At 47.1% G+C, this 16,949-nt stretch overlaps 1 protein-coding gene across 4 annotated transcripts; it reads left to right on the forward strand.

Moving 5' to 3' along the window:
- The first annotated feature begins 6,823 nt into the window (after positions 1-6,823).
- Positions 6,824-16,649, forward strand: TPM4 (tropomyosin 4). Of its 4 annotated transcripts, none has more exons than XM_075776282.1 (9): positions 6,824-7,165; positions 9,576-9,701; positions 12,809-12,942; positions 13,212-13,329; positions 13,654-13,724; positions 13,974-14,049; positions 14,650-14,712; positions 14,791-14,860; positions 15,407-16,649. In XM_075776282.1, the coding sequence occupies exons 1-9, from the start codon at positions 7,052-7,054 to the stop codon at positions 15,487-15,489; spliced, it is 855 nt and encodes a 284-aa protein (XP_075632397.1). In that variant the 5' UTR covers positions 6,824-7,051; the 3' UTR covers positions 15,490-16,649. The 4 variants fall into 4 exon arrangements, with proteins under 4 accessions (XP_075632397.1, XP_075632396.1, XP_075632399.1 ...); XM_075776281.1 differs by having other exon boundaries at positions 6,878-7,165; positions 16,120-16,649; XM_075776284.1 differs by lacking the exons at positions 6,824-7,165; positions 9,576-9,701 and adding an exon at positions 10,551-10,759.
- Positions 16,650-16,949: the final 300 nt, after the last annotated feature.

The following is a 16,949-nucleotide window of genomic DNA, read 5'->3' on the forward strand; positions in this document are numbered from 1 at the left end:
TCCTGATTCCCCCGGCAGAGCCTGCAAGTCTTTGGGGAAACCATCCTCACAGTGCTGGTCTTTCAGGCAAGGGCCATACGTTGCTGTTTCCTGAAGCTCTCTGATGCCAGGACTTGGCAGTCAGTAGTGCTGAACACTAAGGATTTTCCTCTGCTGGCTGTTTGGGGCGAGTTTGTGTTTGGGAGCAGACAGACAGCAAGAGATGAAGTGTGAGAGAGAGATGACTGCCCTTGTCAGACTGACTGTGCTATACTTGCAACTCTACAACACCGGGTACCAGAGAGGGGCTTTGTGTTAGATTCACCTAAGTACACAATTCTGCTGGCGGGCACGTTCTCCACCCCGTGATTGTCCTCCTGGTCCATTAACTGATGGTGCAGAGGGAAGGCTGCAGTGTTGTGACCTCGGAGACCCACACTGGGCGCTGGGAAAGGTTCACTCACAGGGAGTGAATGGCCACGCAGGACAAATCATGAGTTTTGACAGTGATAACTTATGGTTAGAAATCTCTAGTCCAGTATGCAGCCTGCCACCTAATTCATTCAATGTCCCAGATATCTCAGGTGATGGGGCTGCTTAAGGCACTAGTATTTATATTCCTGAAGTACCCAGAGGCCCCAGCTACAGCTGTACCACCTTGTGCCGAGTGCTTTACAGATAATTAAGATGAGTAAGACCTTTCCTATCACCCAGTGCTTTCCTCCTCCTGAGATGTACTTGGTTATAAAATGAGTGGGCTCACTTAATATGTCAAGTTACATCTACAGTAAATGAACAAAGAGCTAATAAATGATTAATAAATGCTTTGAAAAATGCGTAATTAAATGCAACAGCTTTTTAGAGTCCAGCAGATAAGCACAAAATATGTAAGCCCAAGCGATAATGCTTTCTCCTGATATAACTTATCTACAGCATACTGCTCACATCTGCAAGAGTGCTTAGGAATGCTATTAACTTCTTGCACACCAGGAATAAAGAGAGCCTTTCTGTGACGGAGGAGCACTTTTCTTGGGGATCAGGGCAAAATCCTCATTGTTTAGACCATTTAAAATCCAGAAAAGCTGGAAGGTGCATATGTTAACATATTATGGGAGGTGTGAGGGACGAGGGAAAGTGACAGTCTCTGCACTGATCCTATCCTGTCATCTCCCTGTCAAGCTATAGGGTCCTGTGCTCCCACGTGAAATGGGCTCTCTGTCCCACTGAACTCCCAGCCACAATCTCCCATCCTTGCCTGGCATAGGGGAAAATGTCCCTGTCATCCTGCCCTATTCTAGACAACAGTCAGGAGCTCTCCATCTGCTCTGACAGCATAACAGATTATTTTTTTAAAAAAAGATGTCTCAGAAAGGGAGGTTGTTTCCGATTTGATTCTTTTTGGTACAAATGAGGATTTTTGCCACTGATGCTGCTGAAGTTACTGCAGCGGGATCTGTCTGGCTTGGTATCAGAATCAGACTTCAAGAGACCCTACAACTTCCCTGGCTAGCTGCCCAGCATCAATATTGCATTACTGGGAGCTGGTAGACTCTGGCATGGGACTGAACTTTAAACAGGTTCCAGAAAAAAAAGCTATGTATATTCAGCTTTGAAGGAGCAAACTTGCCTGGTTTTGGAACACAAATGAACCTGCAAGTTTTCTGAGCAAAAGTTGGATGTGAGTTGGTGACATTTTCTGGTGGAAAAGGAAATGTGAAGGAAAAAAACCCCAGAAACGCACATGTTAAATGAACCAGTCAAGTACAGACAATGGAAAAGCTGAAAAATGGATATGGGGGAAAGCATTTTGCAGTCGTAGTTATTTCTCACTGCAGTTCTTTATAACTTCCCGGATGGGAGATTCATGACCCTAGGAAGAAGTCTGTATCCTCCAGGGTTTGGCCTGCGGCAGCCCATGACTCACTCGCCTACCAGGTTTGGCAGTAAGCTGAGAAACAAGCAAGACAGCAAAATGTCTTGTGGAAACAGCAAAACGAGAAAAATTAATTAATTGCTGGCAGAGCAAAAAAATAAACCTCGATGCTCAAAGGAGGGCCCTAGATGGAGAGAGAGAGTGAGTGGTCATGCTACTGAGGACTCCAGAGGAGCTGGCATCCCAGGCAGCCAGCTCCATTCATTTGCAGGCAAAACAAATCCAGGATGCCTCAGTCTTAAAAGGTGAGGTAGGCAGAAATAGATTTGAGACTCCACCAGCTGTTCCACCAGCGGCAAGATGGTTTTCCAGGGGCTCAAGGAAGAAAGAGGATTTGTGGATCTACATTGCCATCTAATGGCAAGGAAGAGCTTAAAACTTTCCATATGACCCAGAAACGGACTATAATAGCAAAGTAACGGAAGAGGGGATGGTCCACAGAGATGATTGTCCTTTGGTCTAAAGGCAAATCCTTCTCTGCAACAGAATGGGTCTCAACAGTGAAGGCAACACAGCTAGCCCAGAGAAAGGAAGGGTAGCCAAAGTCTTGGGATAGGGGCTGCTGATTCCTCCTCTTCCAGCATCCTCTCCACTCCATTCTGTATTAGCCTGTAATGCTAACGTACATATAGGATGGGATTTGCTTTCTTCTGGTGTACCAGATACTGGCAGTGAGACAGGCTTCCCAAGCAGGTGCATGTTTCAGGTGTTGAGTGAATTCTGCCATCCTATTCAAAACAGTGTCAAATTCAGCATCTCGAGTGTTCCGGACCCTGCTGGGAAATGCAGATAACCAGGGTTACTTAAGAAAAGAGGTAATTTCCCCTTGGATCGAGGCACAGGAAGAGTGGATCTACCCTTTTGGTCACACCTAGCCCAGTACCTTGTCTTCATCCGTGGTGAGTAATGGATACTTAATGGGAAAGTATCAGAAAGAGAATATTACAGATTGTTACTGCCCTGCCGTACCCTTCGTGCTGGGAGACAGCCCTGCAGCGAGAACCCACAATGAAAAGAAATGCAGTGAGATGTGAGGGTTTACAGATTTTGTCATTTAAAAGGAAATGCCAGGAAGAGACAAATTTGATGTTCACTCTAGTGCCACCTTTGCTACAACGCACTGCTAACGATACCCTTATTATATAGTTTCTAGAACAGAAAATGTACATAGAGAGTGGACTATTAGGAGATAGTTACATTAAAAAACCGAAGGAAATTTGGCAAAGGGATTGTTGGCAGCTTCTTTCTTCTGCTTTGAAACATTTCTAGCCTTGCCACATGCAGCTTTGCATATTGGGAGTTGAAGCTCGGTCAGTGTGAAAGAGAGGAAGGTGATCTTTTATGACCCAGAGTTTAGAATGGAGCAGGAGCTGGGGGAGAAAGTGGGGATATAAAGTGTCTGCTTTTCCCAGATAGCAAAATGGGACATGGTGTGGGCCCCAGCTAACTTCTGGGCAATAAAAAAGGAGTAGCAATGGAAAGCATAGAAAAGTTTGAGACCTGCCAGACTTCAGGCCACAGGTCTGACCCCCCTGTCTGTTAAAATGCCTGCTGCGACATGCTCCCCATGCAGCCCGCTGCCAAAGAAATGAGCACACTCTCAAACAATCCAACTTCATTTCCTTCTAGTATCCTCTCATATTTACACACCCAACCTTGCCAAGCCTTGCTAGGCCCAAACAATCCCTCTGAAAGAAAAGGAAAGACAAAGAAACTCCTTATAGCACCCTCCTACCTGCCTGGGGAAAAAAAAAAAAAAAAATGGTTTGGAGGCTCTTCTTTCTCTCCTGGTTGCTCGCTGTTTCCCAAGTTAATGAAAGCCAGAGGCTGTGGGAGTGACAGGATTATCATTACTGAGAGACCAAAGTGAATTTTTCAGGTACTTCGCTCCAGTTTGTGAAGCAGGGAGGGGAAAAGGGAATCTATCTGGTTGAAGGGCTACGCAGGGTGATGTGTTCCTTGATTTTCCTTTCTAAATGTGGCTCTGAGTCATGCTACAGAGTTGATTAGAAAAATTATCTGCCTGCAGTAGAAATACAAAGGCAAAAGAGTCTTGTTCAGTGTTCACTTCCCTAGCCCTGATTCTGAGCCTGCCCAAGCCTGTGGCTAGAGAGGGGCTGGTGAGCTGGCTGGAGCTGGCAAGCCACCTTTGTTCCTCTCGATAATCAGAAATTATGAAAAGGCTGTGAGAGCAGCCATAGAAACAGCTCAAAACACGCACCCGAGGCTACATGCAGCTGTAGTCCTGGGGAGAAGCATGCATGGTCTTGCATCTGCCTCCATCACACGAGCTCCCACATGTGCCAGCTCAAACAGGGCTGACGCAGTCCTTCCCCCCTCCCTCTCCTCCCCCACCCGATGTGTCTCTAAAGCCCTGCTCCAAAACCTGCTCCTTCTGAAGAACAGCTACAAACAAGGCCTGTGGCACATCTACCCCTCATGGCGGGTGACAGGGTGAAACAGGTACACCCATGCAGGGTTCAGTCTGGAGGCAGGATGCCAGCAATGGGACGCTCCAAAGGAGCTATAAAATGCGGACAACTGGTTCGACCTCCCAGGAGCAGCATGTGAGCTGGACCACCAGGTCCCAGCCAGCAAAAGAAAGTTATTAAAGGTTTATGTTGCCCCAGAGAAAGCTAGTGGAGATCACCACGGCTGCGCCAAAGAAGGCAGCTGCAGCCCAGTGGTGGCCACCAGGGCCCCGCGTGTCTCCTCGGGCACTTCAGCACCAGTCTGCGATCACCGGCACTCGCCCAACGTCAACGCTCGGGGCTGCACCGTCGGCCCAAATCCCTGCAGCAACCCACTGCCCTCGGCCAGGGCTGAGCCAGCAAACCTATGGTGGAGGAGGGTGAGGGAAAGTGCAAGCCATGATGGTGATTAACATGGTTTATTAGTTTTTAACGCCATTTTTGCATGTTCAGCAGCACTGTTAATTCACTGCCTGACCCCGACTCCTTTAAACCTGTTCCCAGGCTCAGGACTTTGGTGTTTTTATCTTTCACTGTTCAAATCATTGGACACAAAATGCCCATGGGGCTGCCTTGCCACAACAGTACCTGCAGGCTGCAGGAGAGTAGGCAAATATTCCCATTTCTGGGGGAAAAAAGCACATTTAATGATGTGAAGAGTACAGGCATGCACGGAGTCAGGATGAGCCAGCACCAATTTCCCTGCAAACACTCAACTTACAGCTGTTAAAAATTCTGAGCATTGTTTTATAGATGGGGGTGGGGAAAAGGGGAACCCAAGCGGCTGAACGTGGGGTTATTTAATTGCCGTTAATGAAGGACGGACGGACAGTCGGTGATGGGTGTGCCTGGCCTGGGGCCGAGGGCGCTGAGGAGGGGCCGGCTCGGACTGCGCCAGCGGGGCGATCGCGCACAGCCCTCTGGGAAGTGTAGTCCTCGGGCGCGCCGCCATCTTGACGCCGCCAGAACAGAGCCCCTCGGGGCGCTTCCTGGCAGCCATCTTGGGGTGGGGGGGCCGGAGCCCTCTATCAGGGAGCGGCTGGGGCCGCCGGGGGTTGAGGTCTTGGTTATAATAGTGGTGTGAGCGTTGGTTTTATTTTGAATCGAAACAGTAGTGAATCTCTCACAAGGCAGCCTGAGCAGTCTAGTGAGTGCTCTGACTGGCCTGGTGCTGGTTTGGGGGTGGTTTGTGGGGCTCTGGCCCTCTTCATGGGCACTGTGCTGGTACCGCCTTTGTGTCCATTCTGTTGTTGAGCTTCAATAAGGGACATTTTTCCTCAGGAGTCTCTCCTGAAGGCCTTTCAGTGCCATGTCAGCTCACTCCAGAGGATGGGGGAGTTCCCAGGTCTTGTGCTGAGTCTTCTGGTACCCCTCATGGCTGGGGATGCTGAGAGCACTTCCGAGGGAAGGCCTGACAGGGTTTGTGAGGGTGTGCAGAGGGTTTGGGCTGTGTGTGGCCTGGGAGGGAGCATGGGGCTGTGGGGAGTAGAGGCGGGGCAGAATCAGGGAGGAAGGGATCCTGGGGTGGTTAATGGGATCTGAGTTTGGCAAAGAAGTGGGGAAATGTGAGGGTGTGCAGGTTCCCCTCTGTAGTAAAGTGCTTTCAGTCTCCTCTGGGAAGTGGAGTAAGGCCTTGCTGCAGTCAGCTCAAAGTAGGTGGTGTGGGCTAAAGCTAAGCTAGAACATATGAAGGGATGGGAGAGGGCAGCTGGGACACGGGGATGTGTTTAATAGGGCTCATCCTGGCACCGCTGGATGTACTTGTTGGTGTCCTCAGTGGAGCTGTTCCTGATGTTCTTCCCAGAGCCTATTCTTGCCTTGCCTGACAGAGAGAAGGTGACTGCTTCATACAGCAGAAGAAATAATTTACAGTGCTTATCAGACTGCAACTTCAGGTGTATTGTTTGGTTCCCTAAGTACTTAGTGAAATTTCAAAGACAGGCACCCAAACTCACTGGAGGCCTTTGAGCCTGAACTTGTGATCTAAATCTGACCTCTGTTATGTATTATACTATTGTAGATTATAGCTACTTCCTTAACACCAGTGCTTATTTTCACAGCAAAAGCCCCCTGCTGTCTCATAACATATCCTGCATCTTTCCATAACATAAATTTAGCTACCTCTTAAGTGTAGATTTTTTTTTCCATTTTATGCATGGATTTATTTTGGAGTTATCCAAAAAGATCCTTCCCTTTCCTTCGTTAGTCTTATGCCATTATTATAAGAAGCCAGGTCATTCCCATGGATCTGTTGGGCTGTTTAATTGCTCTGCAAACACGGAGGGGTGCTAATAAGCTTTCTTTCAAGCATGTGTTCATATGTCAACACTTTTGCTTCTGTCAGAAGCTTAAAAATGGAAACAGTTTTCTCTTTAAGAAAACAGGACCCAAATAAGGAGATGATGGAGTGCTGAAGATTCCTGTAGTGAGTCTGTTCCAGCTCATTCCTTAGAAAGACTGTGTATGAGAGATCAGAGAAGAGGCCGATAGATCTGGGTTTTGTCCAGGGGTCTCTGGGTTTAAAGCTCTCTACAACCACTTGAGCTCATTTTCCCTGTGACTTGGCTGGGTACGACTTCTTCCTCTGCCCAAGCTGTTAAAAACCTAAAACTTTACTCTTTGGAATTCTTTCAGTTGTGTGACAGATACAACCTATTGTTTAGCAAAAATGGAAGCTATCAAGAAAAAGATGCAGATGTTGAAGTTAGACAAGGAGAATGCCATTGACAGAGCAGAGCAGGCTGAGACAGATAAGAAGGCAGCTGAGGACAAATGCAAACAGGTAAGTAGAAATAAAATCAATAAATTGTGTGTTTGCGATGTGGAAGTAAGTGTAACAAAACACTATGTTGCAACTTTCTGATTCAGCAAGCAAATTAATTTGAAGTTGAGTTTTCTGTTAATCTTCTTTTGACATCTTTTGCCTTTTTGTGATGTTACTCTCATACAGCCAGGGCTAGGTATTAACTTATCTTTTTAGCCATCTGAGTCTTTGCAAAATTAGCACTATCCACAGGTTATTGAGTACTTTGTCTTAAGTTTTCTTGACTCTTACATAATTGCCTTAATTTTCTTGTGCTTGTGATTCCATGGAAAAGGCCTCACATACTCGAAATCAAAGCTTGTATACCTTGAACATCTGTAGGACTAGTGTTAATGCCTCCTGAAGAATCAGCTATGTCTAAACATTAATTGAGCCTCTCCTTGAAGTGATTAAAGTTCACTTAACTAGTCCTTGGTATATAGAGTGCCCCTTGAGGTGCCAGCTGTGACTCAACAGTAGATAATGTTGTATTATTTTTTTTGCTAAGAATAATCAGAAATATCTTAATTTGAAAGCTCTTCTTTTAACTGAATTTTAATGATAACATTTTCATATTACTTTGTTTTTCAGTGTTCTTTGTTGCGGGTATCTACCTCATATTTGAGCTATAGTATTTTCAGAACGATCTTGAAACTTGACTACACTCAAGTTTATTACATTATTTCTTGTAGTATTACCATGTCTTTTCTTTTTATGTTCTTTAAATGTGGCTGCTTCTACTACATCTTCCGGACTGCTCTAATACATTAGCTTCATTTGGCCAAATATTTCATATGTTCAAGTTCAGTTTGAGATTCTGGATGATGTAACTAAACTTTCAGCGTCAGCTGCTGCTGTCTTCCCCCTCCACCCCCAACATAAGGAAAACTACTTGTCTCTCCTGTGTTATTACAGTGACTTTCTGCAAGCTGCACGCATCGCCACGTGTACATAGTCCCTGTTTCTTTCCTAGCTTCAGAGGTGTTGATCAGATGCTGTTCTGCTGGGCCACAGTTTCCTCAGCTAATCTTTCTGCACTCAGTAACAGCCACAGCAGTTAATGGTGACTGAATGCTTGGCCTTCCTTTACATTGAGTTATCAAAGGTGATTTCCTACAGAGTGATAAATGACACACCTGTGGGAATTTTCAAGTACCTGTATGAAGATAATGTACAATAAAAAGCTAAAAGAGAAAAATAAGTCTTTGAGCTTACTCCTGCTTTCTGCATTGTCTCAAATTTTTTAATTGGTTTTTTTTTTTTAATGTGGGTACAGTACTCCAGTAGTTATTTTAATGTCATACAGAAAGTAAGCATCACCTCCTTCATCCTGCTTACTGTCCTTCTGTTAAAGCATCCAAGTGAGCCTATTCAGTTCTCTTACACTATCTGGTAAAGTGTAGCAACATAACAACATTCAAGAATAGCATGCTACCAAAAATGTTGTTAAGCTATCTTTGAAGCTAGAATGAAGAAAGTCAGTGTGCTAAAACACAACCTATTTTGAGTGAACTATTCTGATTGACTGTATTTATGTGAAGGCAGAGCGAAATGGTTAAATCAGTTTCTCTGCAGACTGAGCTGTTTTGTATTGCAAATGAAATGATGGAGCAGATGGGTTTGCAGGCCACCCTTATCAGCAGCAAGCCTCCTGATAATGTGAATTCTTCAGGGAGCATGAGACAGTTTGTCACTAAACAGTCTCCCAGCGGGTTATAAATAGTACCATTCTAGCATACAATATGGATTTATATGGTATGGCGGAGAGAGTCTGCACTTCATGGTAGGATACCTTGTGGGCCCACAATTAGTTATCAAATAATTGAGGCTGGAAGGGACGTCTGGAGGTCATCGAGTCCCGGCTCCCGCTGACAGCAAGGGTCTGTCGTGAGCCAGACCTGTTCCCTCTGCTTCCCAAGTGTCATGTTTGGCAAAAGATGATCAGGGAACGACCACTCATTTTTCCTAACTATACAGGAATAATAAATCACTGGGTAATAGTGTTAGAACAAACCCAAGGACATAATTTTAAAACACTTGTAATTATGCTGTACAACTAACTGTGGCAGGGTCTTGTGGAGTCCAAAATAGAAATAAGGTGAAAAAGGGCTTATACCAAGTTATTTATTAAACCAGATCCTGTGTGTGCAGTGGGAGGAAATGTTGTTCTAAGGATGATATGTTTCTAATGATCTCTTCCTGGCAACTGCTACCAGTCATTAGCGTAACTTGCCCCAGCAGAACTTTGATCTGGTCTTTTGAGACTGTGTATGTTATGTTAGGTTAAACCTAATAGTAAAGAGAGGTTTTTAACCATATTAAACTGTAACTGATAATAGATCAAAATGCTCACTTTGGGTTTGCTCTTTTTTTTTTTCTCTCTTGAAAGGTAGAAGATGAGCTGGTAGCTCTGCAGAAAAAGTTGAAAGGAACTGAAGATGAGCTGGATAAGTACTCGGAGGCTCTCAAAGATGCCCAGGAAAAACTAGAGCAGGCTGAAAAGAAGGCCACTGATGTACGTACCTACCTACAGCTAATATTTGCCTGTAACTATGCTCCGTATATTTTGTATGTAGTACACTGATGGTAGAACTGCTGACAATGTTTGTATTGCAATACTTTGATTGGGGGATAGGGAAGGCAGTGTTAGTTTCAGGTACAGAAGTCTCCTGTCCGCTCTGCCAAAATGAGCTCGGGCTGGCTGTTCTGCACCCGGTGTAGGGCAGATGCAGCCGTTCCCGGTGTCTAACAGGTACCCAAAGGGGGATTCGTAGCACTGCGCCTGGGGGGGGTGGTGTCCGAAATGGGGGGCAGTTTGTGGGCGGGAATTGGTTAGGAAAGGATGAAATCTCCTTTAATTGAACTAAACAAAATGGTGCTCTTTCAGGGCAGCTGGGACAGCAGCAGGGAGGTGCTGTGGCGTAAGGATGTAGTTTGGCGTCAGCACATAGCAGGCTTAAAATCCAGTCCCAGCTCCCCAGCCCCATGCTCCGTTCATTTTGCTGTCAGAGGGGTTAGGTTTGGCTTCTCCGGGGTCTGCGTGGGCCCACGTAACACACCGGAGGGCAGGACCGGGCGGCACGTTGCTGAACCCCACCTTTGGGGTCCTCAGGATGGCCGAGCTGGCCCGGGAAGCCCGGGAGTCCCGCCGCCGGGCCATTTGCAGCCGGTTTTGCATCACGAGTGATGCGGCACCCGGGGCAGCTCGGAGCGGGCCCGGGGTGGCAGCGGGGACCCTCGCGGGATGGGAGGCGGGGAGGGGAACCGGGGGGGGCGGTCCCGCGGCGCGACTGTCCCTGCGCTGCTTGCGCCGACTCCTCTACGTCACCACCCCCACCTCCATCTCCAGTGGCGTGACGTCATCGGCCCATTGAAAGGCGCGGGGCCGCGCGCCGCCACGTGCAGCACCTCCGCGCCCTGCCCGCCGCCAGCGCCGCGCCCATGGCCGCGCCGAGCTCCCTGGAAGCGGTGAAGAGGAAGATCCAGTGCCTGCAGCAACAGGCGGATGAGGCGGAGGATCGCGCCCAGGTCCTCCAGCGGGAGCTGGACCTGGAACGGGACCTGCGGGAGAAAGTGAGACCGCCCGGGCTGCCTGCTCGCCTCTCTCGGTCGCTCTCTCCCGGGCTGCCCTGCTCCTTCCTTCCTGTCTCTGGCTCTCTCTCGCTGGGGCGTGCCTGGCTCTCCCCTGCTCCGGGAGGACGGCTCGGCCGCCGGCTGCCTTCATTCCTCAGCTGTCCCCTTCGCTGCTCCGCTCCGCAAAGCTCCCTGCGGAAACCGCCGGCGCTGCTGCAGCGCCTCGCCCGCACCGTCCTCCGGGGGCACCGGGCACGGCGCGGCGGCTCATCCCAGGCGCCCGCTGCTTATCGCGCTTTGGGGCCGTTCCCTTCGGAAAAAGCGTTGCGAGCACCGATCGGCATCGGGAAACGGTTATGAGTTTCGTAGGAAATGGTGGTTTAATTAGGAAAAAGCGCTGCATGACAACGAGCGGGGAGTTCCCGCCTCTCGGCGCCGCACCGCTGGCTCCAGCACAGCTGGGAAATGTCCGAACTGTTGGAAAATAACTTTCCCTCCTGGTTTTCACAGAGAAATGAGAACTCTCCACTAGTGTGCGGCTCTCCCGGGGCTGGACAGCTGGTTTCACTTAGATTTGTGTGTGATCAGCCTTCCCGGCATCTTCCTGCTATTTTATCACATGTCAGCGAGTTAGTTTTACCGTATAAGGACTGCGGGCTGCTGCTGGCAGAGGTGGAGCCAGACTAACTCCAGCTTCCCCGTGGCCCCGTCTCCATAGCTTTGGAATCTCGCTTAATTAAAATATGACTTAAAAGCGGCCTGTCTAGTGGAAGGAGTTTAGACTGCCACATAACAGATGCCAGTTTTCTACATGATCGATGCCTTAATCAAGAGTTAAACACATAGGACTGGGTAGAAAACAAATGAAATGCGGATAATTTACGACTAGAGGAATCCTGGGTCGGCCTCCATTTGGGTCAGTCACTGAAATCCTTCCAAGATGGGACAGCTATGAATGGAAACCACTTCCTCCAGCTTAGGAGGAGCGGTCAGTAACCAAATTTGAGAAGCTGCAGCAAACCAAATATTTTTTTCCAAGTATTTAACATAAAGCAATTGCTTTTCCAGGATCTAGAGCCTGTAAAACTGATTTTTTTTTTCCTTTTAAAGTTAATCTTACATATCGTAATCATGGTCAGATTTGGGGACAATTAAGTGTGCAAACCTGGAAGTTATTAAAGTGGGGCTTTATTTTCCTTCAAATAATGAGCAATTAAAGGAGCCATATCTTAATAAACACAATGGATTTATGGACACCAATTGGTTCATATTGTCTGTATGTGAGCTCTTCTCCCAACAACCTCTCAATTTATTATCTAGTCTGTTTTTTAAACATTAATAGTGTTTCCAATTACTGCACAGTTTATTCAATTATATATAAACAGACATTAAGAAATGCTTTCTGCCTAATGCCTTAAGTACCACAGGAAGCAATGAAAAAGGAAAGTGAACTTACTTTGAGACTATACTTAATTTTGCCCTATATATGTTACAAAGACGACTGACTCTCCCATGCTGAGGCCAACTGTATCTGCCCAGCTGACCGCGGAAAGATTATATAGCATTTGCAGGCTCAGGAGCCCAGAATGGGTAACGAGATGGCTTTAACTTCAGCAGTGTGCTGTGACAGGATATTGCTACAATCAGAGATGAAACCAAGATCAGGGAAATCAACTCTGAAGTTTTTGGAACGAGCCATTATGGAAACAGTTGGGGCTTTAACTTTGGAATCCTATGGGTAGATCCAGCCCTTTGCAGTGATCTGCAAATACTTCTCTGTTGGCAACCGGTGTCGAATCCTCCATTGTATGGCAGGAATGATAAGTACCATTAACAAAGAAAGGAGAAGCACATACTCCATACCTTGAAATTCCTGAGATGCCATAGTTTAAACAAACAAATGCAGAGGCAGAAAGGTTCCTAGAGCTCCCCTGCACACACCGAGGAGAAGCCTTTGCAGCTGTAAGGAAACCGATTAGTTGAGAACGTTTGTCAGCCGGGAAGCGGCTGGTCCATAACCTCCGTCCTGGGCGGTTGTGTTTCCTACAGGCCGAAGGCGAGGTGGCAGCTCTGAACAGACGTATCCAGCTAGTGGAAGAAGAGTTGGACCGTGCCCAGGAGCGGCTGGCCACAGCCTTGCAGAAACTGGAGGAGGCGGAGAAAGCAGCAGATGAGAGCGAGAGGTATGTTTCCTTTTTTTTTTTCCCCCCTGTAAAAAGTTGAACATAAATGAATAAAATATTCCCCTATAATTTAGTACCTGAGTGTGCTAATGTGCACTGCAGGTCAGAGACCCAGTACTATAGGTGCCTTTTGTACAAGCTTAAATGAGTAATTCTGTTAGCCTTGAGGAACATGATAGTATGGGTGTAACGGGCCGCTTTTTGGTTACAAATACTGAAAAAGTGCTAAAATGCTTCTACATTAAACACACTTGCTTTGACTTCTGCAGAGGAATGAAGGTTATTGAGAACAGAGCAATGAAAGATGAAGAGAAAATGGAAATTCAAGAAATGCAACTGAAGGAGGCCAAGCATATTGCTGAAGAGGCTGACCGCAAATACGAGGAGGTAAAAGGGATAAGGAAATGAGTCGACATACAGGAGAACTGTGAACAACTTTGTTACTCTTCAGTTTAGTCATCGTTTGTGCGCTTTTCACTGTGTGACTGTTCGACTTTAGAACACTCCCCAAACGGAGTAATTTTAATAGTGACTTTCGCAGCACCTTAGATAGTTAATGCAAAGAACATGCTGAAATTCAGCTTATTTGGGGAAAGAGTCTGTCATGTCTGTACATGTATGTTTTAATCTAATTCCATCACTCAGAAGGAAAGCACGAGCGTAGTGCTTTGAGGGAAGTGTATAGGAAATACAGCTATTGTCTCTTCACAGGTTGCCCGTAAACTGGTTATTTTGGAGGGTGAACTGGAAAGAGCTGAAGAGCGTGCAGAGGTGTCCGAAGTGTGAGTAGCTTCAGATACACGGAAGCCATTTAGAATACAGAAAAGGTCAAAGCTCTGTTTCATTAGAAAAATCTACTACTGGTAGGCAGGCACATTGTATGTGTAGAAAAGCTTCTTTGTACTCTATATACCCAATTTTCCCCTTTCAGACAATAATTACTTCATCTCTTGTCTTTTTAGACTTCCTGAAAATTAAATTAAGTCATAACAGGGACAGTAGTAATTTATATCTTTTTTTTTTTCCTGTAGTAAATGTAGCGACCTTGAAGAGGAGTTAAAGAATGTCACTAACAACCTGAAGTCTCTGGAAGCTCAATCTGAAAAGGTTGGTTCTTGCTGTAAACTAAGGGATGGGGCAAAGTCAAACCTCGTCAATAAAATCCATAGGAATATGCCAGAAATACAAAGAAAGCGGAAGGGTTTAGCTGCCTGCCTGTTTAACAGAGGCTGTTGATGACACTGAATCAGTTCTGCCCAAACCCAAGCCAGTGATCTGGTAATTATCTGCAACACTGCTTCAAGCCAGCACCTAAATCTCTGTTTCCCACACCAGTACACCACTGGCTGCTCTTCATTTTCTGCTCACACTCTTTTTGTGCTTTTTGCCCTCTTAATAAATAAAATTGCTAAACATCCTGATTTCCCGAAACCATTGTTTCTGGCTAGCCTGGCACGGTGTGGAAGGCTTCACCTTCTCTTGCACTTTCAGCTGGTTTTGCGCTGCAGAGGGTAACCCCATTAAGGTCTAAGGTGACACACAAAGGAACTTGGACATCCCAGGTGTTAAAATGATGGTTTATGGGCCAGAGGCTGAAATGTCATGGAAGGGGTGTTTGCAGCTGCCGTGAAAGGAAAAGTGGTTATAAATAGGTCACGGTTTCATAAACATTTATTGTTGCTTAAAGAGTGTTTATTGTTTTCACAGTACTCAGAGAAAGAAGATAAATACGAAGAAGAAATCAAGATTCTCTCTGACAAGCTTAAAGAAGTAAGTTTCTCCATCCCCAAACTGGTTTTGGGCACAGTTTTTTAAACAGTGTCCAATTACTCTCTTTATTTTCTTTAGGCTGAAACTCGTGCTGAATTTGCGGAGAGAACTGTTGCCAAACTGGAAAAGTCTATCGATGACCTGGAAGGTATGACATTACTCTAGTTTCATTTAGAAGTGGCCAATTTCAAATCAGAAAACAAAATTCTAGGAGTATGATATTTTATTGGGAAGGGACAGAATTGCTCGTCAGGTGTATCGGTAGGTCAGTGTGATGCGTCTGTCCCGCATGGCACCTCCTAGCCAGAGGACATTTTCCTGAAAGAGGTTTGTTCTCTTTCAAAAACACTTGGGTCGCAATAACCCGCCTCTGGCCAACTCATGGATACAGGGATTCAAGGGCACCTTCTGTTCCTAACAAGATGGCAGCCCTATGTAATCTGATTACCGAAAAATCCTTTTGAGCGATTAAAAAAAAGGGAAACGTAGACAAAGCTTCTAACCTGACAGCTGTGTGGATGTTTTGCTTTCGTACCGATACTCAGTTACGCATCTGTTTTCTTTTGTTTTCCTCCCCAACCGCTTTGGCTGCTGCCTTCCGACTGTCTCCATGTCTCCTCCTGCGCACCTCTTCCTCTGGACTGTTTTTCTGCATTTCTTGCTGAAATGTGCCTTCTGCCCTTGTGACCGCTAGACGAGCTGTACGCTCAGAAGCTGAAGTACAAAGCAATCAGTGAGGAGCTTGACCATGCTCTCAATGACATGACCTCTTTGTGAGCTGCACCGACGGGGGGGCACAAGGGCCGCTCTGGTCACTCCATTTCTTAAGCTTTTCTGTACCTGTCACTTCTCTGCAGCTTCCACCAGTGAGCCTTCAGCCTCCTCTGGAAGAACTCAGCTCAATAAAAACAAGATACCTCTACCTTTCAGCTTTGGGGCTTTATTTCCTTAGAATTCACCCAAAATATACTAGTAATGGCACTGAAAGTTAGTTCAGCTCTTCATGCCGGGCACGGCAGATGAGGTCAGGGCAGGCGTCCCCGAGGTCAGCAGGACCCGGCGTGTGGGCAGGCGCCTGAACGTTCCCAAGGACGCGTGCAGCAGTGAAAAGCTTTGGGCGTGTTCGGGGTGTACTTGTGGTGCACTGTCTGGCTGGTTAACAACAGCTCCTGACGGACGTGTCCTGTAAATCACATTACATCAGAACACAAGACTGTCACGTTACACGTAAGATGTGTCCAGAAACCTCACTAAATTGGAGCAATTACCAAAAAACTTGGCCCTGTTTTGTAGATGCAGTTACAGTGTTGTCTTGAACGCGAAGGTAAGTAATCACAGGTTTATTTAAAGAGAAGCGGCTATAAAATAATGCGGGTTAAGTCTTGGTTTTTTCTTCTTTCTCATCAGAAAAACTTGCTCAAGCAAAAGAGGAGAACTTGGGGCTGCATCAGACACTGGACCAGACACTAAACGAACTGAACTGTATATGAAACGGTGAAGAAATCCCTGCGGCCAACAGAAACCGAAACTCTTCTCTGCATTTAACATATCGTTCCTCTCTCTCTCTCTCTCTCTGTATCCTGGAAGAACCATTAAGTTATGAACAGTCCAGACACATGCGGGGCTTTGGGCGTAGCTTGAAGGCAGCCTCCCACCACTGACACCCGCGGTGTGGCCCCGAGCCCCTCCAGCGCGTGCTCCTGGAGGCGGCGGCGGCCGCCAACGCTGGTGCGGCACGCAGGAGAGCACGAGCTGCGCCGGGGCCAGGGGATCCCCCTTGTTTTCCATTTCTGCAGGTTATCGGTAGCAGCTGTAGCTTTTCACAGTTGATTAGTCATTTTTATATACGCCCCAGTAGAAGCTGTACTCGAGCAGTAGTGTCACCCTCTGCGGTGCGCCTGTTATTGATGTTTCATATTAAACAATTGCTCACGGTACCGAGGTCTCCTCCTGGTCTTTTTGTAGCCCTTGTGTTCGGGTGACGTCACGGAGAGCCATGCCAAGCCGCCGGCAGTTCGAGCCGTGACGTACCCACTGAACCGCCCGGCTTCGCCTCGCGTGAGCGCGGCTGCACGCGCCTTCCGCCCGCAGCAGGAAGTGACGCTCGACCGGGCACGCGCAGCGGGGCCAGCTGCCAATCGCGCCGCCCGCCAATGGAGCGCCGGCTCCGCGCGCTTCCTGCCGGACTCCGCGGTGACGCGCGCCGGCCTCGGCCAGTAAGCGCGCGGCGAGCGGTG

The sequence above is a fragment of the Balearica regulorum genome, chromosome 26 (assembly GCF_011004875.1).
Source record: "Balearica regulorum gibbericeps isolate bBalReg1 chromosome 26, bBalReg1.pri, whole genome shotgun sequence".
Classification (NCBI taxonomy): domain Eukaryota; kingdom Metazoa; phylum Chordata; class Aves; order Gruiformes; family Gruidae; genus Balearica; species Balearica regulorum.